Source organism: Ctenocephalides felis, unplaced genomic scaffold, assembly GCF_003426905.1.
Source record: "Ctenocephalides felis isolate EL2017-DRISC unplaced genomic scaffold, ASM342690v1 CF-g0.4_SCAFFOLD_01170, whole genome shotgun sequence".
Classification (NCBI taxonomy): domain Eukaryota; kingdom Metazoa; phylum Arthropoda; class Insecta; order Siphonaptera; family Pulicidae; genus Ctenocephalides; species Ctenocephalides felis.
In genome coordinates this window covers 10069360-10096312 of record NW_020537324.1, presented here as the reverse complement: position 1 = coordinate 10096312, position 26953 = coordinate 10069360, and the positions used below count along the sequence as shown (strand labels likewise).

Sequence of the window (26953 nt, the reverse complement as noted above, 5' to 3'; positions counted from 1 at the left end):
TATCAAAATTCTACTAGCCGTTTAGGAGCAATTTAGTGACAACACACGTACAGTAGATTTAAGTTATATGTGCAGATGTCAATCAAGAGAAAAGATACAATAAAATAAGATAATCCGATATTTTTCCTTAATTGTATCAGGAGGATCAAAAACAGATCCCTATTGCATCTAACGATAATTGATTTGTTTCCAATGAATCGCATTTCGGTTTCGGTTTCCATGGATGGGTTGACGCAATTTCATTGGAAGCGTTTCATTTCACTTAGTAGAGTGCGAATCGCCTCCCCCGCAATCCATGCGCCCTTGTGAATCATTAATTTCAATTATGATTCATTTAATCGCAAGTGTAATCGCAGTGAACGTTCTAACGACGCGTGGAAGATTTGTGTTGGCTTTTAGCTTGAATTATCGCGTTTACGCATCGCGAGCGCTTCCTTTTCGGAGGAAACGGTGCAGATACGTCGAGACGATCTTCAGACGTGAAAAAAAGTTGGATTTTTTGCCCCTTGGCGATTTGTCATGTTTTATGGTTCCGTACCCGGAACAGCGGATACTGTCAATCTGTCAGGGTGTCTGCCTGAGAATTTATTTTCTAATAGAAAGATTAGCGTCTTTAAATTATATTTACAACCGTTCATAATTGATAAACGATTTATAATTATCTTTTGATTTCATATTATGGATATAAGCAGGACCGGTCTTCAGTCCACATGGCTTCTCTTTCCTCCCTCTATTTTTTTAACTGTTTTTAAAGTTTATCATTGAAATTATATGAAAATGTACGTTATTTCATAACCACTATTTTTAAATATTCTATAGATTATATATTTGAAAAAAATATAATATATTATATATTATCAAATGTGTGTTCACCCTCGAAGATGTACCCGCATTTTTCGCATGCATTGTATTCAGTATAGCGCCAGCCCTTATATAAGAATATATAATATATTTTCTTAATAATTGAAAAAAAAATCACTATATTTAAGATAATTCATCGAATCTTGCCTAATATGCAAAACGATAATTTTGAAAAAATAATTATAATTTGCAGCATGTATTTTTATGATACTTACATATTATAGAGAACGAGACCTTTCATATTATATTTCAATTTTCAAAGAATTTATACAGCAATTCAGCTATATATTATAGTGAACAGTTCCCAATTTTCTTGGAAATTTCTAGCATTATTGGTTTCTGAAGAAAATTTAAAATTTACTTTGAGCTTCGAGTATCAAATGCCATGCAAGTGCTCTTTAATCTTAAACAATTGTTAATTGCATATTATTCATGACAATCATACTTATTATATGAAATTGTTTATTATAGTCTACAATAATTATACAATCGCATTACTGTATATTCTCCATATGCTACAGATTTAGTTGAACTGCAATTAATAAGATAATCAGTAATTGAAGTTTGCGATAAAGAGTTCAATTCATTTTTACCAAAAGCTGGTTATTTTATCGCTTGACCAGACGTTAGAATGATGGTTATGAACGAGTATGTCTGATTATTAACTCGTTGAATTTAATTTATTATTATTTTAATAACTTTATTTTGTAACTGTATTTTGTTTTAGTTTATAACAATCTAGAGCACTTGGGTGGTTAATTGATCAAAATGATAAAAAAATTATTTATTACATATATATTTATTTACATATATACATTATTTTCATATCTCAGTCAGACAGAGGTGCCTGGTATGAGAGATTATGAAAAACAGTTTTCATATTTTATATATACATTCCATTTGACTATTTCATTAATATAATATCTATTATAATTAAAATATCTTTATATATAACTCTTCAGTCTTTTTTGTCTTCAATTTTCTTATAGTATTTCTTTATTTTTCTTTTAAAATTATCGTCATCGTTGATCATCTTAATATCGTTTGGCAATTCGTTATATATTAGGAGCTATTTGTGATGCATGAGTAAACTAAACTAGTAATAGATTTTTGCACAAAGGAAATAAAAAAAATCGTAAAACATATCATATAAATTGTATCAATTGTTTCTTGTTATGAATGGATATGTCTTTCCTGACATTTTTGTATTTTTTGGAGCTGTAATGGATTTAGGGTTCGTTCCCTACGAGACCAAACTAGCGAAAACTGATCAAAACTGACGATTTGCAACTGTTTGAGTCACCTTGCACATACGCATGACTCAGTATTCGTCACTTTCGAACAGTTTGGACTTGGAGGAAACAAACCTTAAGGTTAATAACATTAAACTTATAATAATTCTCATTTGATAAACCCTAGGACCTGTTCTAGGGTCTTCAGCCCCCACGTACCATTTTTCACCTAGCGACCCCCTCCCGCTATTTTTTTAATAGTTTTTACAAAATTCCTTTGAAATTATATGAAAAAGTACGGCAGGATGGGTTGTTCATGAAGACCAATAAAGTTAAGAATCAGTAAAAATACCACAATAAAAATCACGAGAATTACTCGTATGTGAATTTTGGTGCTATATACTTCATTAGTATGGTAATTTTCTACTTCTCTTGTCTTTAAATTGTGTATGTGTAAAAATTCCTTGCACTGATTTTTTCCTAAAAGCGTCATGATACGAAGTTCTATGACCCTTCAACTGTACATTCGACGCGGAACATCCTATGATCAGATACGATAGACTTCTGCAATGGTGATCTCACGCACGAGCCAGAGTCGCGAGTCGCGGCCCGCGTTCCGCTCTTTCCAACTCCTCGGGCGCGTGTTGGTACTTTTTCTTATGCGGTCGCAACTCGGAGCAATGATCATCAATGATGGAATCGTTTGTTTAATTACGCTCAGTACGTACGCTCAATCGGCTACGTCATCGTTTGAATTGAGCATCCGCGGACAAATTGACACGGTTCATCGCTAATAGTGCCATCAATTATGATGTGTTCGTTCAGAGTTCTTGCCGGCGAGAAGAATTTTAGATATTCACCGTATGTGGGTCGAATGTGCTGTGCCGATGTCAAGAGGTGTTTGTGTGTCATCGTTTTAATTGTTGAAATTCTCGCGGACGGAGCTTTTCAACCGTGCTGCACGCGTCGGCTGTAACGTGTAACTCATTGTCGATTGCGGATCGCCAGCTTAATTTAAAGTCGAATATTTATCTTTTTTCATTTTACTCCGTTTCACCAATCAGCAATACAATAAACGATTCTATAAACTAAACTGTACACTAATAATAATAATGTATTATCTAGAAATATGTAGTGGTATATCTTAGTTAGTTTGCACGTATTCCAATGGCCATATGCTTTTCAGTCTTCTATTGACTCGCGGTAGTAGGATGTCTATAACTATTGGATTTGGTTAAGTCTAATTTTTTATGAATTAAGGCTTATACTTATGTTATATTCTTTCCCGTACTGCTAAAATTGTCAGTTTTTTGTTTATAGTGAAATTTGTGACCTACCACGGTGCGTTAAGAATTGATCTCAGAATCTTGGTTTAAGTTCTTTCTATTATCGCAATTATTGATTTCGATGCAGCATCCCAATAACTTCACATTATACATCCATATTTATCATGACTACGAATAATATTGAATAAACTGATTTGTTTCGACTGCTAAATCAACCTTGTGCGTTGAAAATTTTGTCCTGATACAAGGTTTACGCAAAGCCCCAAAATATTATGAACTTTACAGACAGCAAGTTGTAATTACTGCCTATCTAGGTATGTTTCATATATTTTATTCTGTCAATGTATATTAATTTAATGATCAATAAATTATAGAAATATGTCAGTGAAGTCATATCCATTAATAACAAGCTACAATTTATATCATTTATATGATATGTTTTACGACTTTCATCGTACGTTAAAATTTTTATTGCCTTAAGCGTAACATTTATTTACTTAAATAACTATATGAAATATGTTCCTATGCACATTCGTTTAAAAATGTTCTATTCAAATAGCTAGTAATAGATGACAAAATTTTATAGATCATGTAAATGCATCATTTAAATTTGATACCTACTATAGTGTTCGCTAACAAATTTTCATCCCCTCTTATTCCGTCATATAAATATATAAAATCAATCCATTTTGTACTCAAAATTCCTCAGATTATTTATTTATTAAGGTTACAGTTAGGACAAATTTTTGATTACTGTTTCCTTTTATTTAGATATTTTTTATAATTTGTGCATTTGATTTCAGAACGTTTATAAACTTGGTGTAGGTATTTAGCAGAAATCTTGTATTTTAATCAAATAGTGTATGTGTTTCTTCAAACTTTTCATTCTTCAGTTGATTTAGAGAACGGTTATGTAAAGTGCTTTCTCGGTAGTTAAAAGTATTAAATCAAGTTCCATTTTTAGAAATTATTTTTCCTCAATCATTTACAATTCTTTTGCTAAGGCTAATCCAATTCTTGGTATAAGATTTAAATATTACTCAAATTCAAATTAAGCGAATGGTATTAACAAATGCATGCAATATGTAGTACATATATTACATGTGATTTATCAGTTTAAATTTGTATAATAAGTGTATTAATGCATGCGCTGACCTTAATATTTATAACTGATAGACATTATCTGTTTTGTTTACATTTTGTATGTGGAAATGAGATAATGGCCACGGGTTAATACATATTAACTTTGTGGTTTTGCAAATTATATTTAATGTCTAAATAAAAAAAATATTGATACATATTTTGTTTGCATAGTTATTACACATACTCGGGCACTATTGCAATTTCTTTGTTTTTCAATAAAAATTTAGTAGACGTAGTAGACCTGGTAAATGGAGATGAAATCGATTAATTATTATATATTTTTTTCAAATCGTTGGCATATTCAAGATTTATTCGTGCATACTAAAACATACTTTTTTCTAATAAATAATTATTTTAAAAAATCGATTAATATATCGTATATTTTATAATATTTTCAAGTTGTAAGTAATATTATCACTATATTTATATTAATTTGAAACAATGTGAAATCGCAGTCATCTTACTTCAATTTTGCAAATGATTTCTTCGGTGATCAATCAGGTAATACATCATCTGAGTACTTATTTATAAAACTAATATTATAAAATTTTGTAAATTACATTTATTTTGCTAAGTTATAAAATTGTTTATATATGTTTAATATCTACTTTTTTACTTTTTTCCTCTGCGTAAACTGCGATAATTGTAATCTCTTCAATGTTGTATCTAATTCAAAAATATATATCGGACACTTTTTGTTAGATTTTACATAATTTTGACGTCAAAGCCTCTTTTGTAAGGTCACTGTCATCATTTGAAATAAAAAAGATTCCCACATTAAAACAGATATAGAATGAACTATTAATATATGATCGGATAAAAGAAGCAGCTGATTTTTTGACAGATTTATTGTACCACATGTTGGATGAAACCCATGAGATGTAACCTGAATTTACACGATACACAAGACAATTATTGTCTTTTGTTATTTTATTGGCTATATTATATATATAAATATATCTATATATAAATATATATCTTACATAATAGTTTCATAATTGATTGGTTATAAATGAGCAATATAATAATATCATATAAATCATTTCATATTATAGTATTATCACAATAATCTATCTAATTTATAATCTGTAATTTTATTTTGGCAAACGTATATAAGTTTCTTCTTGTGATATATGCATCTTTAATCAGGGTTTTGGCTTATATATAAATACGTGTAGACAGTTTGACTCCACTTGCCTAAGACGATCAATTTATATTTTTAACAGGATGCCAAATTTAATTTAATCTGTTCTAATAAATTATGAATAAACGTTAATAAATTGTAAATTAAACTACAATGAGAAACTAGTTATAATTATTACTTTTTATATAATATTTTTTAAATGGGCTCTTCAAACTCTTCAAATTTTTATTTTTCAGTTGATTTATATTATATTTTGATTTGAAACACTTAAAATTTTATAATTTATTGCTATCAGTATATCTATTAAATTTTCAACTATTCGGAATACATAATGATCGATTTATATCTAACTAAACTAATAGAGTATGATTATTAGCAAAATTGCTTTAGAAATTATTTTTATTTTATAAGTTTATTCATTTTAGAGTTTAGAGGTTAGAGGACATTAATAATTCATGATTTATTAATTCGAATATTATATTGCAAAAAAATGGTTGGTGAATATAATATGTAATATGAAGCCTTTATACTTTCTTATTGCTTAATTTTTTTTTTAATTTCAATTTACTCTGCCTTTTGTTATATGAAATGAGCAGAGATTTTTGACGACATTGAAGAAGGGATATTATCATAATTTGATTACAATATATACTCCCAGCGGAGTATAATATAAAACAAAAACCAAAAGAAAAATAATAGAAATTTTTAATTTTTTAGTGCACCACAAATAATAGTAATACAAATTTTTAATTTCGTAAAATATATAAAGAATGCACTATTTTGCATGTTTTTTTTTTAATATAATTTATTCCGAATCAATAGTATTCTTACCTTATGCTCGTTCCGTCAGTTTGGTCTCCGGAACAACAATAACAATGTCCACACACCTTCCACAATTCGGCCTTCCGTTGAAAGCTTCCGAGTTGTCATCCGCCAGTGGGACGAGTCCGCACAGGCGTCGAAGGAAAAACGCACCACCAGAACACGCGCTAACCTGTCGCTTCATCACACAACACTTGACCGGTAACCATGGGGCACTCGGTTAACATATTCTGATCAGCGATCGATCTCACTTTTCACCGAAATCATCTTACACATTGAAAAAGAAACTCACTAAATTATTTCCACTTGTATCACTCTGAAGCAAATCAATTAAGGTTTTTCTCACCCCACTGAAACTTCACTATTTCAATTCTCACTCGATCGTGATGGCACATGCAGTAAGTGGCTAAAATGTTGCGTGGAGTGATGTTTATAAAGGGTTAAAATTAAAAAGTTGAAATACAGTGACCGAACACGCGTCCGTACCGAAGCTTATACGCCGTTGTACTGACTCGCGGAGCTTGCTGGCTGGCATTTGGTTTCTTTGTCGCGGAGTTTTGCTCTGTTAGAGCGTCCGAGCAGACTGAACGGGGCCTGCACGGTTCTTCGGGAAGCGCCCCCCACTCGCCCCCCACAATAACTACAACACATCAGTACACATACTCGACTCGCATGTCGACACAAAACAGAAACAACAGCCTCGAATAGTTCATACGTAATCCAGTCGGACAAGATGTGCGACAAGACAAGCGTCCACCAGGACTGACCAGAGATGAATCTTAAGCATCAATTTAGATTTATTTCGAAATTATCAACAAAAACTCTGCGTGACACGAATGGGAAGCGTAAAATTGATAAAAACAAGCAAAGATAATGCATTCTACATTTTCTCTAAGTAATAAGAGTAATATTAATGAAAATAGTGGACCAGTGCATATAATTTGTTCCGTCCACCTATTGAGGCATTGTATTCTTGAACCTACAAAGACTAAACTCAGTACTTGCTATATTTTTCAATATGTATTTTTGCACTTGATCTATATTATGCCAAACCATGTGTGATAATTCAACTAATCTTGGAATGAAATTTCAATATGTTATCTTTATATTTAATACCAATTTTTAACTTCCCGTAGGGTAAGTTATTGTAATGGGCCGAAAATCGGAATTGAAAATTTTTACATTTCTCGACGTTTTGAAGGTTTCTGAACATTTTGGCATAACTCAGAAAAAATGGATGTGTGTGTGTGTGTGTGTGTATGTATGTATGGATACAAATTTCCAGTCACGTTTTCGGGCGCACGGATCAACCGATTTGAATGGTTAAAAATACATTCGATTCCTATTGATAGGGAAAAGAGCTGATTAGTTTTTGGCAAAGGCAGGTCCAGCCGTTTGGGAGATACGGAGCAAAGAGTGCAGAAAATAGAAATCGACTTTTTGAGAAAACGGAGTATCCGATTTGAATGATCTAAAAAACATTCAATTAGTAATGATTGGGAGAAGTGTTTATTAGTTTTTGACAAGAGGAGGCCCAGCCATTTCGAAGATACGGAGCTAAATATGTGAAAAATGGCAGTTTTTGAGAGAATTAAGTGTCCGATTTAAATGATTCAAAAAACTTTCTGCTTGTCTTAACAAAATAATTGATTTTGGAAAAAAAATTGTCTCAACTTTTTTTTTAATTCTTTGTATATCGAAAATAATTCAGATTTTATTTTTAATTCTGACTATAGTTCTAATATACTTTACAAATAATTTCAACTTTGCAATTTATTTTATATAATTTTTATAAATATTAGACAAATTTACAATTACAATATTTATAATAATCTATTTGAAAACATTCAGTATTCCTCGAACATTTCCTTACGGTACGGGAAGTTCCAGCAATTTGCCTTAAGGCACGATGCCACCCACCCCACTAGTTATTTTATTATAGTTAATCATTAATATTTTATCAAGGGTCTAGTTTGACCCACACCGCGATCAATTATCAGTTTTTCATGTCCAAAACTTTCGAATGTTTAATACATGAGTGTTACATCGTTAAGGAATTTAGACAACAGACCCAAACGATAATTATTGAATAACTTCTTCTAGAAACTACTGAAGGTAAAACGCAATTTACATTTTGGAGTCATGGCTATCGTCTACTCGCTGTCGGCCATTTGAGCCATTCCCAGAATATTTGAGGATACATCGGTCGTTTTCAGTACACAATCTTCGACAGAAGATCATCGGTTATGCGATCGCGATAGCAGCTGCTTCGTTCCGATTAAACTAGTTTCATCCGGGGGTTATATGCGCAGCAATTCACTTGTTACACGAAACAGATATTGAAACAAATGCATATCTTTATTTTGAAACAAGCCTGGACAAGAATTAATTATCAGCAAGTACAGTTGCGTTACATAACGCAATCTTTGAGCTGAAGAATGGTGGAACCAGAAAAAATGCTACATGAAAGACACGTCTCAATAATTAGAATTAATATAATGCCACAGTTTTTTATACGGACTATCTTGCAGTTCTTAGAGCTTCTTGTTTAATGTAAAGTGACTAAATTTGGCTGAGTGCTCAATTAGGGTAAAAATATTATATGTATATATAATTGCTGCATACGTTTAATTTTAATATAAACATATTTACATGTGTACGTATATATATAAAACAATATTTTTTATTGTATAGTAATTGTTACATATGTCCTGAATTGGACATGTAAAAATGAAGGAAACCAAAAATGTTCTGACCATGGTCAAAGATTTTGACTATTGACATCTACGTTATAGAGTAGTTTTCTGGTTTGGATGATCCTCGAGGCGGTTTTCTAATTGTCTGAATGTGTTAGTATTCCATCGTTCCACACAAAATATATAAAAATAATTTATCTTACAAATGTAGGTCATTTTTTCTAAAATATTTAGTCCTACATCAAGTTCAACGCGACAAGGTTTACCTACTATAAGGGCTATATCTTTTATTCAACCGCAATTTCCGATGTGCAATTTGCTATAATCTCCGATATTTATTACTGTAATCTGATTTGTATCATGTGAATTATTGAACAATAAGAAAATATTATATAAAATAATTATTGCATTTGCGCTGTAGGCGGATTGAGAAATACAAATAAAGTATCGATAAAAATCAAGGTGTATGAAATATGTAAATGTACCCGACAGCGAATTTATTTCCTTCATTCATTTAATATATTGATATTGGTAATGAAATATTTTTGTTATAGTAATCAATATAAAATAATTATAGCTAGAAGCAGAGCAGAAAATTTGGACATGATGTTGCTATGAAATTAATTTCAAAGTTAACTCCTCTTAAATTTACATGGTTATGTTGCGTTTTAAATGCCTAACGTTTTAGAGATCAAAATTTCATTAGTGAAATTATATCATTTTATTTGAATTTATATTTAAATATAATGAATTTTGAAATATTATATCCACCGAGTACGTGGTTTGAGGGCATCTGATATCGCTTTGCACGCAACGATAGTGTATTATTTCCGCAACGTGATAAAAGTGACTGACTTTATATAAACGTCCTTCTGAACATATAAATATTTCTCAGTATTCAACCATTTAATTCATTTCGCTCGCGAATTGATATCACTACTCGTCATTTTCTCATAAAGACTCTTTTATAATCTTGCGATCGAACAGTTCGCTTACACAGAATCATATAATGTTCAGTGAATTTCATACAATGTATAATGTAATGATAATATGAAAAAAATTATGCATATATATCTTATATTTAATTTATACATTATATACATTCACAAAAATAATGAAAAAATATATTTATCTATATAATATACGAGTATCTATAGAATTTTATTAATTTTCTATCGTTTCTCTTTTAACGACGTTACTATACGCGTTTTGAGAAAAGTCAACTAAAATTAAAAAATCTTGCAACAGTGTCTGCTAGATTTATATTTGTATAAACGTTTTATATGCCTATAAACTTTACAGTGATTTTGTTTTATAGTCTTGCATTATAATATCTAGTATTTAAACTTAAATTCCACAATACCACCTTTTGATAAACTGATAATTATTAACATACCATGTAATTTAAAATGCAGAGCATTTGGATGCATATGAAATTTTTATTTTGAAAATTACTATGTTTAATAAAGTGGTGATGAAGTGGACAGACAAAGTAACAAATGAAGAAGTCCTGAGAAGAATGTGTGAGAAAAGGATTCTACTGAACACAATTCTGAGAAGGAAAGGAAACTGGATCGGACCTCTTTTGCAAAAAGACCGCCTCCTACACGACGTCGTCGAGGGTGAAATAGAAGGATTAAAGGAAATGGGAAGAAGAAGAATGCAGACGATTGACGACTTACGAGAGAAGACAAAATATAGGGAGCTGAAAGCCGAAGCACATGATCAAGAAGCATGGGAACAAATGTTTGGAAAGGAAAATACATGAAATAAAAAAATGGGGATAGAGAATAGTGGTAATGGGATGAAGAACAAGGAAATCATTTGTTGTGGTGGCTCTCACACCATGGACCTGCCTTCGGGCAGACCACCATTTATTATTTCTATGTTTTATACTGTCCCAGGTCTCGAGTTCAAGTTCCCAGTTTGACAGCCTGACATCAGGCAACAGCGATGTCCATTTCACTTGAAAATATAGAACAAAAATATGTTTCCAATTGGAAATAAGCCCATTTCGGGTAGTGCGATGCGAAATGGCAATGGAAAATCTCTTACGCTCTGAATCGAGTTGGAGTTTAGCTCAGATCACAGACCACAAATACAGCCTTAGGGCAGTACCAACCATTGTTATTATACCAGACAATATCTATTGTCGCCACAATATACAAAATCTGAGGGAAATGAAATCAATTTGAAAAAAAAACATTTTTTGGTGAACATCTGCAGGAATATATTCAGAAAATTAGTATAATTTGTTGAATCGTTGCATGGGCGTCATAAACAATTCGAATAGAAAATTCCGGATTCTTGAAATATTCTCTATTTCTTCGCTTTATATTATTTCAAATTTTATTTTCAATGTTGAATTAGTTTAATTGTTGAATCAGAGTATGGTTGTCATCAACAATTCGAATAAAAACTTCAGAATTCATGAAAGGTTCTCAATTGCTTCACTTTATGTTATCTCAAATTGTCAATCGTCTTGGCTTGGCTTGGTTTTCAAAGTTGAATTAGAGTATAGTTTTCATCAACTATTCGACTGGAGATTCCCGGACTCTCAAAACATTCTCAATTGTCTCGCTTTATGTTATTTCAAATGATTTCAATCAGCGATCGTGACACGGATTTGCCGCAACAACACCTGTCTCTGTGCGATCATAATCAATCGTCTTGTAGTCGATATTAAAGCACAGACTATCGAACATTGACCGGCCCGATAATAAGTTACGAAGGCCGCGTCCGCAGCAGACGACGCACGAGCCCGTGCAACGGCAACAGGTATCCAGCAGCCGCGGACAGCGGACTCCAACTCTTACGGCATCTGAGTGGAAAGGGTTGACAATGATTTTTTAAGAGTTTTGAATATTGGAAAAATCAATGTTGTTCATTGGTCGATATTATATACCCATTTTATAAATGATTGACTAATCTTTACATCAGTACAATTTTAATCAATTATTTTTGCAAAACTTGGTGAATACTGGTGAATAATAAAGCAAAATTTAATTTTATGAGAATCATATACATGGTCTGTTCAAAAAGTACCCGGAATTTTCGTTTTTTCAAAAAAATATTTATTTATTCGTCTACATTAATGTGGTCCCCTTCAAAGTAGTCCCCCCCAGATATAATACACTTATGCCAGCGTTTTTTCCAATTTTCGAAGCACCCTTGATATTCACTTTTTGATATGTCCTTGAGCACTCTCAGCGATTTTCTTCAATCGAGGAAAACCGCCGTCCTTTCATGGGTCTCTTCAACTTTGGGAATAGGAAAAAGTCACACGGAGCCATATCTGGTGAATTTTTGCACTTTGCAACACTTTATTTCATTTTTTACGCAAAATTTAATACAAATTCTTTGACTTTTCAATTCTTCCATTGTAAAAATCGCCGAGCTCAGAAAAACATGTCGAACCTTAGCGACTACCACAGACAAAGTAAACAGTGAATATAGCTGAAAATTTCATCATACTTTAGGGGCATGTATACCAACACAATAAAAAAAAAATTTGACAATCAGACACTCCAGACCCGCGAAATTTAATTATTAGTAATTCCGGGTACTTTTTGAACAGACCTCGTATACATCTTATCATATGAATAATGACAACAGAAATTATGTTCCAGCAGTTGCTAGACACTCTATATAAGACCATTATTCATATAATAAAATTTAGAATTTATATTTCTTTTCTATTAGGTCGTAAAGGTACATATCGACCGATTAAACCTATTTTGATATCAGAAGCTGGATTTTTCATATATATTTTATATAATTATATTTTATTCCTGCAATATGAAAAAAAAAGATTTTTTTGCAGTTGTATCTATGAAAAATGTAACAAAGAGCATTTCATTTGAGTCTAATTGATCAGCGTATTAAATAACACCGATTGAATTATATTTTGTTATAATATCTAAGAGAAGATACGTATTGCATACATATGCACAAGTTGGCAAGAAAAGATTCTTGTTCTGTGCGTCTTCTTGTGGATTTTTAGAGGTCGCTACCAGTGCACTCGGTACATAAGTATGCCATACAAGGTCATCAGCGGAATGACTCCGTACCGTACGTTCGTTAATTATTTTAGTTTTATTACGCGCAAGAGCATCTCGCGAAAGAGAAAATATATATTTCATGCGCCCAGTATAGGTGTATAAAATTGTTTGTGTTATAGCCCAGCACACATCACATAACACGATGAAAAAGCAAACGAATCAAAGGAATCAACTCAGCAATGGATAAAGCTGAAGTTCACTCTAACATCCAAATTACCAAAATATCTGCACTTGGAAACATAGATCCAAAATATGTTTACAGGTACAACATCTAACTGCATCTATTGAAATATCTATGAGCAATACTAGATCAATTCTAATAATAAAAGAAATCTAGCAAATTAGATTGGTACATTGGTGCTATCTAAGCACTGAGCAAAAATCAGAAGTTCGAGCAACAATAGCTCATAGGACAGAAGTTCTGATTGCTGGTAAAAATGAGAACATACATATAAAAGTTAGCTTCTGATATCAAAATGGGTCGATATATAGCTTTACGACTATATAGAACAGAAATAGATTAAAAATATTATTATTTGAACGTAATGGCTTTTTATAATATATTTCATATTGATTGTTTCACATCTGCTAAAAAATTCTAAGAAAGTTCTGTACGCTGTTAAAAATGAGAATAAATGTTATTTTATTCTAATATCAAAATAGGTTTAATCTATCGATATATACATTTATGACCATAAAGCGTAGTACTAGAAATTATCAATTTTATTATGTGAATATAAGGACTCTATATATTCCATATTGAGTGTCTCACATCTACTAGAATACTCTAATCGTAAGAAAGTTCTGATTGTGGTTAAAAATGGGAATATATAATCGGATATTAATAGATAAGCTCAGTGGAGAATCTATCAGGAGAATAAAAACAAAACATAAAATAATTTATTAGCAAAAAAAAAAATATCACAATGAGATCGGTGGATAATTTGCTCTTTAGTCTGGTGGGGTGGCTTTTTGAGTACACTTTTCTTAATCGCTTGGATGGACGTCAATATTTTATGATGATTTATTTCATTTTGTTTTTTAATGAATTATATCAAAATTAAACAAATTTGATAAAGCTAAAGTGTGTGATTCATGTTAAATTTTAGGTATGCAAAATTTACAGAATAACGACTATTTTTATTATGAGAATGCTATATAAAATTTGGTATTTTATCGATTAAAATATTAATTTTCATAATAATATATAATTTCTCACTATTCTATTGGTACCAGCCAATGGGTAGAATTCATATTTCTTTTATCTACGGTTCCACCTAAAAATTAGAACTTCCAGCTCCGCTTTTGCCGTAGTGGAGTTCTACGTGAACCGGACGGGCTGTGTTGCGAGATATAAGATGTATGAAAAAAATATAAAATAAAATAAAACACAACTCACGAACACATATAACAGACATCGAATTGTTGTCGACAAGGCCGTTGCATAGTAGTAATTTTATCTAACTGTTGTAAATACCGAGTTTTTTTCTGGTCACTCGTGCTTTCTCACTCTCCGGAGAGTGCCGGAGATTAGTCCGGTCAACAGAAATATTTGGCTCGTGCCCATTGTTTATTAGATGGAGATAGACTAGATACTACCTTATTATATGTCTATGTGCAAGAAAATAATAAACATAATTTATTTATATGTTTTATAATTTTTATTTTTGCAAAGAAGATTCCTGGTAGATTTGTTCTAACACTGTCTTGAAAATTGTCTAATTTGCTTTGCTCTATCATATATATGTACGGATGAAGATCTGAACTATCCATTGAAATTCTATGATTGTTTCTAAGAATCAAAGATAATTGTTTTTTTACAAAATAGCCTTATATTTGAAATCATTGCAACGATTTAATTTTATATAGATATGTTAAAGATAACGAGATATGTATAACAGTAGCAAATGTAATATCATTGAATTATTTTCAACAAAGTGTTTTATTATGTTATTTTCTATCAGATTCGTAATAATGTCATTGACCCGTTTACATTCTTATCAAATTATAAAACAATTATCAAAAAGGTACAAAAAATTTCAATTCTCAATTTTTTATCTGTCATGGATCTGGGACCCAATTTTAATATAATAATGATAGTTACATGGCATTTAGTTTCAAATGGTTGAACATTACATTGGAACGCGGATACAATGACCCGCATCTATAGATTAATACACAAGTAATATTGAAAGAATTTTAATCGCATTCTCTTGGCATGCCTTTTTTCTACTCATTCCAGAAACGAATACGTTGATGACTATTAGTAGTTTTCCTGTTGCTTAGAATATCATGAATAAATTTATATAAAATAAATTATTACTTATAGTAATGCTTATTTGTTGAATTCTTTTCGGAAAAGTAGCTCTATCACTTTCATAAATACTATTCGCTGGACCTCCTTTGTGATCTCTTAGGTTATTATTAGATTTATAATCTCGACAACATGAATATATATTTCTTGAAACGATTTATTATATGATATCATAATACATTCCAAACAAGTAACTGTTATCTTTTTGTCACATTTGAATAAGTCATTAACAATCAAACGCATAAACTATAGACTGTCTTTTTGGAATGGGTTTATCAATTGACAAGCTTGCATATCTTAACTTCAACGAGATTCTGAGTTCCGCATTGATGACTCGTTAAAACACAACTTTTTAAAAAAAACTACACTTTCAAATTTATGGAAATCATAAACTTCAAATATTTTATATTTTAATTTATTGATAATGCAATTCTATTGAAAACATAGTTGAATGTATTAATTTTCACATATGGAATATATCCTCTTTTTCCAACATTCAAACCTTTCTCTGGCTATCAGTGATTCCAAATTCTAGAATGCAGTTGAAAGTTCACGTCTATCTAACATCAGAGGTCCAAATTACTTTTGTTCAAATAAAAGAGAATGGAATTTTTCAAAATATTCAATGAACATGTTATTTTTTGAAATTAAATTTGTAATTTAGTGATTGATTGAAGAATGCAGTGAGAAAGGTGTTAACTTCAGGCAAATATTTCCGTTAGCAAGTATTTTCGATAATATGTTAGAGCTCTTTATTACAGTTTACATTATAAATTTTAATTACTGACGGAGAGAATTGATATTAGTGCTTTAGATAATCTGTATATCTTAAATGGAAATTATACTTGAAGAAATAACTCAGATTTTTTACAGCAAACCAAAACTATTTATTTTCTAGTTATTAGAAGGCAACACAGTGATCGTCTATCTGATTGAGATTTTTGTTCTAATATTGTTGAGATATATATTGCAGCAATTGATTTGTTACCAAAAAGTTTTTCAACCAAAATTAATTAATCACAATAATGTCTTTATAAGTAATACGACACTGATATCTCTCTCGCTCGTTTCGAGATTCGAGCAAAACTTGTGCAGTCTAATTCGCATGATATAATTATGAAGAGTATTATCAAAGAAGCATTGTGTGTATTATCTGTTTTGTCCTCATTCCCAGTACACAATATTCACCACAATTTCATAATACCCATGAATAACATTATTGATAAATTCAAAATATATGAATATTAGGATATGTCCGTCCACGCGTGCATGCAATTTGTTAGAACCTCGCCATTAGTTCACAACTCCGAAACGCATTAAATGAAAAAATAATTAATTGGTACTGCGTAGAATTTATTCCGAAAAAATCACTTATGAATGAGATACATCACACAGAGATAATTTTTTTAGACATATGTTATTATAATTAGATTTATTTTATAATTATCGAATTATATTAACTTTGCGAAGTAATAGTTATTTTATGTTTGCTCTACGTTTCTAGTCATTCTTAATCATTTAACACCAAAATAAAATGGAAAAAGTAAATGGCTGAACCAACATAAAAATTTTGCCCTTTCTGTACGGAGCAGCGTGTCCCATTAGTAGTGTCACTGAACTGACTAGACATAACGATATATTTTAAGATATTTCTATCAATATCAATAAAATTGTATTGAGACATTAAAAAATACTCTTCTAAAAAACTTAAAATTGCACTAAAAATGGAATTAACAATAGTTTAACTCATAGTAATAAATCTTGAAGTAAAGATCGTCACAGAACATGTCGTCCATGGACGACACTCGTATACACAGTTAGTCGAGTGGATGTCGTCCACAGACGACACTCGTAGCGAAAGGGTTAAACGCCATTCGATGAAGCTCGTTAATGATTTGGGTTGATAAGTTTGGCGATCGGCCCAGCCGTTTCTCTATAATTAGCGGAAGCAATTTTTTTTGTCAACTTTTTCTTTAAAAATCGTGAACCGAGTTTGAAAATTTAAAAACGCACTAATATTATCATAATTTGTTTATTGATTTTCAACAAATTGCTTCTAAATTCCGTTTTTGTAAAATTGTCAACAGAAGGTCATAAATACTTTTTTCAATTTTCGAGTCCAAAGATTCAGAATGAAACGCAGAGAAAACATTAAATTATAAAATACGATTGACTGGTAAAAATATTATCCTACGAAAGGTAATAATTATATATAAGAAAAATGATAGTTCGAAATATTGAACAGTTTCTGATAGAATTTTGATTAAACAATTGGTTCTTTATATTATTAGATAGAGGTTATGCAATTCTCACGCATCGCAAATTATATATTTTAATCTGCAGATGCTTCTTTGAAAACATTAGTCACTGCCCGAAGCAAGTAGATTTATAACCAACGCCTTTTACAGCTTGCTTCGTGTGTTATAATACATTACTCAATTCTTTATTAATTGAAGGCTTTAAATAAAACTGTATCCTGGAATTAAATAGCTGAGCTGTTTGAAATAATTTAAGTGCTGACTCAGTACATCGCAATTGCAGTATTTGAACATTCTTGATCTAAAATTAACTTTATTTACTTTGTTATTAAACAAATTCATTATCTAAATAGCATAATATGCCTTAAAATAATTTAATTAAGACGTCAGCGAAATATTTGTGAAGGTTCTGTATAAATAAACAGTTTAACCTACGACATAACTCTATTTTAGATGAAGGCATGCAAACGATTCATCTCTGTTGCATTTTCTACCACGTGTAGTGCACATTTATCAATAATAATTTATCTAATTTTACAATGCAGCAAGTCAATTTTATATCAACATTTTTAGGAAGCTCTGAAAAGCTTCGTTTTTCATATGCTGTATAATTCTCTGCAGTGATTTACTGTGACTATTAGAAATAAAATGAAATTGGATCTATAAATTGAATGCTACGTTTAGCATAAAAGTCATTTCAACGATTATAATTTTAATTCTTCTGATTCTTCTTTTATCAATTAAATTATTATTGATGTCAAAGCTTGGGTAAAAAGGTTCTACTTCAATATCTCAAAAACTAGAAGAGTATAGTATTTTTCAACAATGCTATTTTAAAGTAAAGGGCAAATGATTTGTAAACGGTTATTGCCTCAAATGCGACAACTTCATCATTCAGAGAAACTGCCGAGTATCATGAAAATTGACGTTGTATAGCTGAGCTGTTTGAAATAATTAATTTAAGTGCTGACTCAGTACATCGCAATTGCAGTATTTGAACATTCTTGATCTAAAATTAACTTTATTTACTTTGTTATTAAACAAATTCATTATCTAAATAGCATAATATGCCTTAAAATAATTTAATTAAGACGTCAGCGAAATATTTGTGAAGGTTCTGTATAAATAAACAGTTTAACCTACGACATAACTCTATTTTAGATGAAAAGGCATGCAAACGATTCATCTCCTGTGCATTTTCTACCACGTGTAGTGCACATTTATCAATAATAATTTATCTAATTTTACAACGCAGCAGTCCATTTTATATCAACATTTTTAGGAAGCTCTGAAAAGCTTCGTTTTTCATATGCTGTATAATTCTGCAGTGATTTACTGTGACTATTTAGAAATAAAATGAAATTGGATCTAATAATATTGAATGCTACGTTTAGCATAAAAGTCATTTCAACGATTATAATTTTAATTTTCTTCTGATTCTTCTTTTATCAATTAAAATTATTATTGAATGTCAAAGCTTGGGTAAAAAGGTTCTACTTCAATATCTCAAAAACTAGAAGAGTATAGTATTTTTCAACAATGCTATTTTAAAGTAAAGGGCAAATGATTTGTAAACGGTTATTGCCTCAAATGCGACAACTTCATCATTCAGAGAAACTGCCGAGTATCATGAAAATTGACGTTGTTGCCATGGTTAATTATGGTCTCCAAAAGTATTTTCTGCCCGATTCGCTCTATCCAAAGTACTCGGGAATAATAAATAATCCTTACACGTAGCATTTTCTGCCTCTGTAATGAATGTACTTGTTATAAAGTACGTCAGGCTCATAAACTTAACGTTTTATTTACTTGAATCCGCACAGGTGCGCAACATTGGCAACGTGTAAATTGCTCAAATTGCATACGAATCGCGCTTAATGAATATTATTGACCATTGCGAAGTTATAAAACTCGCAATTTAAATGCTAAATAAGTGATTAGTAGTAAATCTAGTTGGAATTCATTCAATGAAAAACACATTTGATAATTGCAGAGAAAAACGTCTAAAGGTCTTTCGAAGAAGGATGTCGGATTCATATCATAAATGATTTTCAATGGTATGAAGTCATTACATTTACATTATAATCTTTCAAGCGATAGTGATAATGTATGCTATTTTATTGCTAATCAAGTTCACTTTTACTTATTAAATACGATTTTGACATTTTATTTTGATAAATAAATATATAAGATGCATAATACTTGTCTAAACATGAGATTTAGCAACTAAGCTAAGGTTACAAGTTGACTACAACATGGAAATACTTAGGGAATGAAAATAAACAATCGAAACATATTACTCCATTTCAATTTGAAACCCTACGGAATTATTTGAGTTTAATATGCTTCTTTGAATTACTCAAAGTGGAATAATTGATTTAGGTAAAGCAGAGCTGAGGTCTACGGGTAAAAAAGTACACCACTGGTGACCGATCTCAAAAACAAGTTCAGATTTTTTTAAAAACAATAGTTGAAAATACAGGGAAAAAATGTATAACCAGCCATATTGAAAAACAGAACTTTTACACACTTTTACAATGTTGATTTAGCTGGAAGTTTCACTGAACGTGGACAGATAATTGTTTCTTTCATATGTGTTATAATTGGTTTGGTTTTTCAAAATGAAATTGCTCAAAGCAGAATGGATCCTTGTGGCCCGCCCTACCCTACTTCATATTTAAAAAGATGAAACTTAGAAAGGTTATTAGTGCTTAAGTTTTTTTTTTAATTTTGCCATATCATTTACAACTGCCCTTATCGGACATCTAGCAAATATAAAAAAGTATAATAAATATGTGACAAAAGTAGAAGTTACCAGTGTTCGGAACACTGGTCTGGATTATCCAAAATTCCAAATCATGTTGTTTTTTTAATGCGAATCAAGAAATAATCATTTTGGCCTTTTTTGTTCCAAGTTTAGAAATAAGTTTGTGATCGCATGGAATTTTACTAATTTTTTTTCTTATTCACAGTATATTTTAACAATCAGATTATAAATACAATCTATCAGCTGAAAGTGAATGTTGAAAATCAAAATTCCATTTATTTTACTAAATTTAAAATAGAATTGAGAATATTTTTTATATTATGAAAAATCTAATGAAATTGAAATACTTTAATACCATTTTTTATTAAATTTATTTAATTTATTTTATATTTTAATTTTACTTATTGTTAGAGCAATCATCATCATTGGAATGGGCCGAATTGATTATGCAAAGTAACTAATGACTACTAACTACTTCATTTTGATAGAAGTAATTTAGTTATGTTAATTCTAAGTCTATTACCATAGATATTTTTTTTTAAATGTTACATATTTAGCAACCACCGATGGCTACCCACTGGTACCTTGATACCTACACCGAAGGTACCCTGATACCTTGCAAAGTTTTTGTTCTTAAGAATTTGTGTTAGTTTTGTCATCATTTCATTGGAAAAAAATCTATTTACTCACGCAATAGTTTAACTATGATTCAGCTTATCTAATTTAAAGTTTTCTTGGCTACCAAAAAAGAGGAACCTCGCTAACCCTAATTCTGTGGACGTCTTTGGAGCTAAGGTTTTACTTTCATTTGTGCCATTTGCGCTCAAGTAAGCAAGTAAATAACTTAATACAAACGCACAATCAATCCACAGTTCCCTATAATATAAATCAATCCATTAATATTTTCAATAAACACCTAATAAGCCTGTATAAAAATATATTATGACATGCTGAACACCGGCTCCAATCTCCATACCCATGCAATACCCGAGGCCTACGCGCATCGGCCGAACGCATTTTCCTGCGCTGCTCTGTGGCATTCATTCCGGTTGCAATAAACGCGAGACGCTCCGCGTAATTAAAGATTTTGCTGCTAACAAAGTGTCTTTATGTTTATTAACCAGGCCGGCATGCGGTTTATGAGTTTGCTTATCAACCCAGTTTAACGTGTTCTTGGCTCGAAACTTTGAGACGAGATGGAAAAAATCAATTGCGAGATAGAAATTTCATTAGCTATTCTATTATGGTAACAAGAGATAATTATTTCACATATGGTAATTCTTGAGGAAAATATTTAATTTGAATAAGTGAGATGAACCTCTGCGATTATCGAGAATAGTTTTAGTAATAAAGACTAACTTAAGGGGGTATTCTGATCTAGGATTGAAAATAATTTTTGAGATATTGTTTTTTTTAGACATTTTCCAAGATTAACTGTGCAAGAAAACGTGTACAAGTAAAATTTCTTGATTCACATTATTTTTGGAAATACAGATGTTTGACCATGATAATTTTTCTCTGTTTTCTTTTTTCTCAAAACCGACTTTTTCGTTACGATACCCACGATTTCTCAAATTCTACTGGACCAATTTACTTTAAATGTTTTCTGAGTCTTCTTTATAGACTTCTCTTCAGTATGAGCTACGTTCTTCCCCAAATTGAGATTTTATTATTTTTAAAATATTCGAGTGTCAAAAAAAATGTTTTTACCTTCAGTCGCTATATTTTAAATTGTAAAAACAAGTTTCAATGTGTTCGTAATTCATATGATAGCGACAATGTTCGAGATTGATAATATACATTCTTTTTCAGATCATTTGGACCGCGTTTCTTTAAATTTTCACAGAGTCTTCTTTATAGACTTCTCTTCAGTATAAGCTACGTTCTTCCCCAAATTGAGATTTTATTATTCAGTCGCTATATTGTAAATTGTAAAAACAAATTTCAATGTGTCCGTAATTCATATGATAGTGACAATGTTCGAGATTGATAATATACATTTTTTGCAGATCATTTGGAGGGCTCAATTATGGGTATGATTAGGTGCCAAGTTTTTGAAACCCTCCACTTCATCGCCTTGTAGAATTAAAACATTATGACTATTTTTAATTTTCATTAATTTTATATATTGTTAAAAAATGAATTAATTTCGAGTAAATACATATATAGTAAAAATATTGTTTACCGTTTTTTACGGTTTTTCCAAAATCGCTTATAATTCAAGCCTGTAGATCAGAATACTTCCTTATCAAATATTTTGAAAATGTTGGCATTCTATTCACTGAATGAATTTCTCTGAGTTCTGCAATGAATAAATTAAAATAATTGTATATATAAAAATGGCAATAAATAAAAATAAAAGAAATGCTGCTGATTTTCCAAGCAAATGCTTTCGATGCACTCAATTTAGTTTGGTTTAAAAACTGTATGACTTGAAGATGGTCAACTAGCTTTTATATTACAGTGTTATATTTATTTTTACCATATATTTTTTTCATTTTTTCTTGAATATTATTTCGTTGTCTAATGCAACACTGTCAAAACCGACAGTGGGGGCGTATTCAATTTAACACGAAGTACCTCGATTATAATCAACACGTGGTTTGCATCACTTGCCAGACTGCAGGACTCCGCTTCTATTCGTTATCAGATAGCTCATATGTTTTGTACAACATAACTGGCAATTATTTCCTACATAACGATTATATATGTACATATATCTATATAACTTAATATTTCAAGAAGAGACTTTATTGACTTTAAAATTTAATGAACTAATTATTTTTTCTTTGTTTTATATTTTATTATTTACTGGACTTTTTCTTTCTCTTTAAATTTATCTGCGCCTACTCCTTCATCAAGGAATAATAAGCAAATTTGGTAAAGTGGCAGGGGTATTAATATTGTACTCTGCTCCAGTGACCAGATTTGATTTTGTTGATATTAAAAAATATTAAGCATCTTGAAGTGCCAAGCAAAATTTGGCACTTTAAGTATTAAATACTCGTTTAGGATTTAATATAAATATAGAAAGCAATAAGTTTCCAAGTTAATTCAGTTCGCCAGTTAAGTCAATTAGCCCTTACCCAAAATTGCTACATCAATAAAAGATACATCAGTTTTACAGAAATTGTAAAAATAAAAATTCATCACATAGAGATGAAACAATTGTTTAGGTTGTCATTATCACTAAAGCTTATACGACCCATAAGTTCTAATTATTATTAGATTATTATTAGATTATTATTAGATAATTATTATTAGATAATTATTTACTCAGAATTTCAGAAAGTTCCAATAGCTCTTAGAAAAGCTATAAGAGCAAACTCAAATTTATAGTTTATAATTCTTATCTATATTTTATTGAATATTGCATGATTTTACTATTTATCTTCGAAAGAGTTCAAGGAGACGTTTTTCGGAGAACAAATATTTACAAAAACTTACCATTTGTTTATATATGTTTATCGACTTGATAATATCAACATAGAAAATTCTAGAAAGACAACCATTTTATGACGCTAGAGATTATTGTATTTATTACAGTACAATGCTTAAAATATACTTTCTCATTTTTAAATAAATTAATGGTAATTCCATTAATTATATTTTATAAAAATATAATAATTTATAAAATTATGTAATGAAAATTATCAATTATTTTTCTCTACTAATAGGAAATGAAGATCCATAACATTGGTGCCCGTATGTCCTATCTTGATCAATCTTTCGCCATCAAGAAATTTCGAAAAAAAGCTGTAGCTATCACAGTTATTTATGGCTTCATCAATGTCCAGATTTTCCTTAGCAGATAATCTGGCCAAGTTGCTGCAAGCTATTGCTCCAGCAGCATCAGTTGGGCCGTCTATGCCGTCTGTTCCACCGCATAATAACCATATGTTGTCTAAAAGGTAAATGTGTTTCATTTTATTTGAAATGTTTTGATAATTGACTTATTATCATTATTGCAAAATAGGATATATAATTTAACTGCGATTTTTTTATTTAGTTGAATAAAATCAAGTACTTAATAACATGAAAAGCTCCTAGCCATCAATCATCAAATATACAATTCTTAATAACTTTTGGTCAATGCAGAAATATACATACAGAAATTAACGACTATTGATAATTTTATATTTCTCTAAAAATAATTGCAGGCTTTAATGGCACGCCATTATTATGTGTAACTTTTTAAAGTTCTAATAAAAATCGAGCAGAATATAATGAACTCTGGTCACTTTTATGAGTTAGCCCAATGTGAGCCTTTTCAACAATATAATGATTGATTGTTCTTTATATGTATTTTATTAACAAATTGTTGATATTTTTAACCTGTATTATGCTCAGCAATATCTTTAGAAAACAGGAGAGCCAATTGCTGACTTCTGCCACCAATTCCTTTTGCATTCTCGTTCACATGCACTGTCGGTTCACCAGCAAAAATTAACAAAACACCATTCCGAAAATCTTGCCAGGAACTTACTATTGCACTTAAATTTGCAGGAAGTTTTATTTGCTCTACGTTGTGCTAATGTATTCAAAACGCAATATATGATTAATTAATAAATTAAATATATAATTTTTATTAAATGTGCATACTTCATTGGCTTTACTGCAAATATCATTTAGGCTCTTGATATATTGCTTAACATCGATCTTTTTGTTTAAAAACCTCTGTGTTATTAATGCTATTTGTGTATATATCTTGCTTATATTTACCTAAAATAAGGTTAGATATTAGGTTAAAACACGTGTTACAGGAACTTTATTTTAACGTATAATTAGATATGTAGTATATTTAAATATGAAAGCATACCAAACGAATATCAGATACAAATGCCAACGATAAAGCAATTCAACTTTTAAAGACAAATTTATACTAGCGTCTGCTTTAAATTGAAATTATATTCATTAAATTATTTTATATTTAATTATTATATAGAAGTTAATTATTTTACTATTATAGGTCTTAATAAATGAAAAATGAACTAACAACGTCTCCTTGGACGGTCGTACAAAGGACACAAGTTTGATAACCCAAGATCCTAGCTTCTTTGGCAGCAGTTTCAGCAGCCATCACGTTGTTTCCTATAATGTAAGTTTTAGTATTATTAGTAAAATTTTTATCATTCTTCGAACTTTGTGAAACTTTTCTGTCATAAATATAATCGCGCACAGTGGGGGATAAATTCAATTGCATGCCAAATTGTTCGATTATAATCCTTGCAGAGTTTTCGGGTTCAGCGTTGGGCACCGTGGGTCCACTAGCTATTACATCAAGTCTATCCCCGATGACATCTGATAAGGTCAAGGCCACGACCTGGGCTGGTTGGGCAGCTTGCGCAAGTCTTCCACCTTTCACTGATGATAGTTTCTTGCGCACAGCATTCATTTGGTCAATGCGGGCCCCTCTATCTGCCAAATCACGTATCAGCCTCGCCTTTTCTCGAAAATCTGCACCATCTACTGGAAGCGAAAGTAATGCTGATCCACCTCCTGATATCAGAACTAATAAAAGATCTGATTCATTTAAGTTGCATACATAGTCTAATGCGATCTTAGTAGCTTTTATACTGTCTTCGTCTGCTGTGTTATTTTTTGCGCCTTCCATTATTGTAAATTTTTGACTCACATTGTTCCTGGACGAATTCAAAGACCCGACTGGTGCGATCAGTATGCCATCTGTTATCACATTGCCTAAAATACGTTCAGTAGCTTCAGCCATTCCCAAAACCGCTTTACCAAAACCTAAGACACGCACCGCTCGTTTACGAAGTTCTATATAGTCACCACACACACGAAGTGTCGCCTTTGTATCATTTATTAATTCGACTTGGTTTTGTAATAAAGTCCCAGGGTGCACGGAATTCACGGATTTCATAAACACACATCTTAATTTTTGTCCACTATTGTTGTTTACACTCATGTTTCTACAAAAATTAATTCTATATGCTTTTGAGCATATGACTTTACGTGGCAGCTTTGTTAATGCAATGGTCGTCATGATGTATTTGAAGTACCTCCCAAGGTTACTGATAAAGAATATGAATTAATTACATTATTTAATTGGCTCATTCAATTAAAATATTTCTTGAAATATTAACCGATTTTTATGGGCTTATGTTTGTTTTCATTATGTAAGTTACATAACATTACAATACATTTGACCGGGCACATAAACCAGCGACATAAGTAAAAAAATATATGGATAACTAATTGTAAAAATAATAAATTCTAGCATAATAAAAAAATTAATACTTCAATAATGTTAATACGGCTAAAATAAGTATGTAATAACTGAATATCACATTAATGATTTATTAATTTAATTTAATTAATAATTAATTAGTTTAAATGAATTATTAA

The 26953-nt window shown here is 30.7% G+C and overlaps 2 protein-coding genes across 2 annotated transcripts in view; both read right to left on the bottom strand.

Moving 5' to 3' along the window:
• LOC113366714 (protein decapentaplegic) overlaps window positions 1-7034 on the bottom strand; it is a 44106-nt gene extending 37072 nt beyond the window's left edge. Inside the window, exon 1 of the mRNA XM_026608368.1 lies at window positions 6498-7034. The gene's annotated coding sequence lies outside the window, so the exon portion shown is untranslated. The remainder of the gene's footprint in view (window positions 1-6497) is intronic.
• Window positions 7035-24237: 17203 nt separating this feature from the next.
• LOC113366713 (glycerate kinase) lies at window positions 24238-26763 on the bottom strand. The gene is made up of 4 exons (XM_026608367.1): window positions 25581-26763; window positions 25187-25306; window positions 24920-25115; window positions 24238-24488 (listed from the first exon to the last, which is right to left on the bottom strand). The coding sequence occupies exons 1-4, from the start codon at window positions 26589-26591 to the stop codon at window positions 24238-24240; spliced, it is 1578 nt and encodes a 525-aa protein (XP_026464152.1). The 5' UTR covers window positions 26592-26763.
• Between the last annotated feature and the right edge of the window lie 190 nt (window positions 26764-26953).

Coding starts and splice junctions, on each gene's coding strand:
- LOC113366713 (XM_026608367.1), bottom strand. CDS start 26,591: ATGACGACCATTGCATTAACAAAGCTGCCACGTAAAGTCATATGCTCA. Junction 25,116..25,186: donor TTTGCAGTAAAGCCAATGAA/GTATGCACATTT, acceptor TGAATACATTAG/CACAACGTAGAGCAAATAAA. Junction 24,489..24,919: donor TATTGCTGAGCATAATACAG/GTTAAAAATATC, acceptor TTTACCTTTTAG/ACAACATATGGTTATTATGC.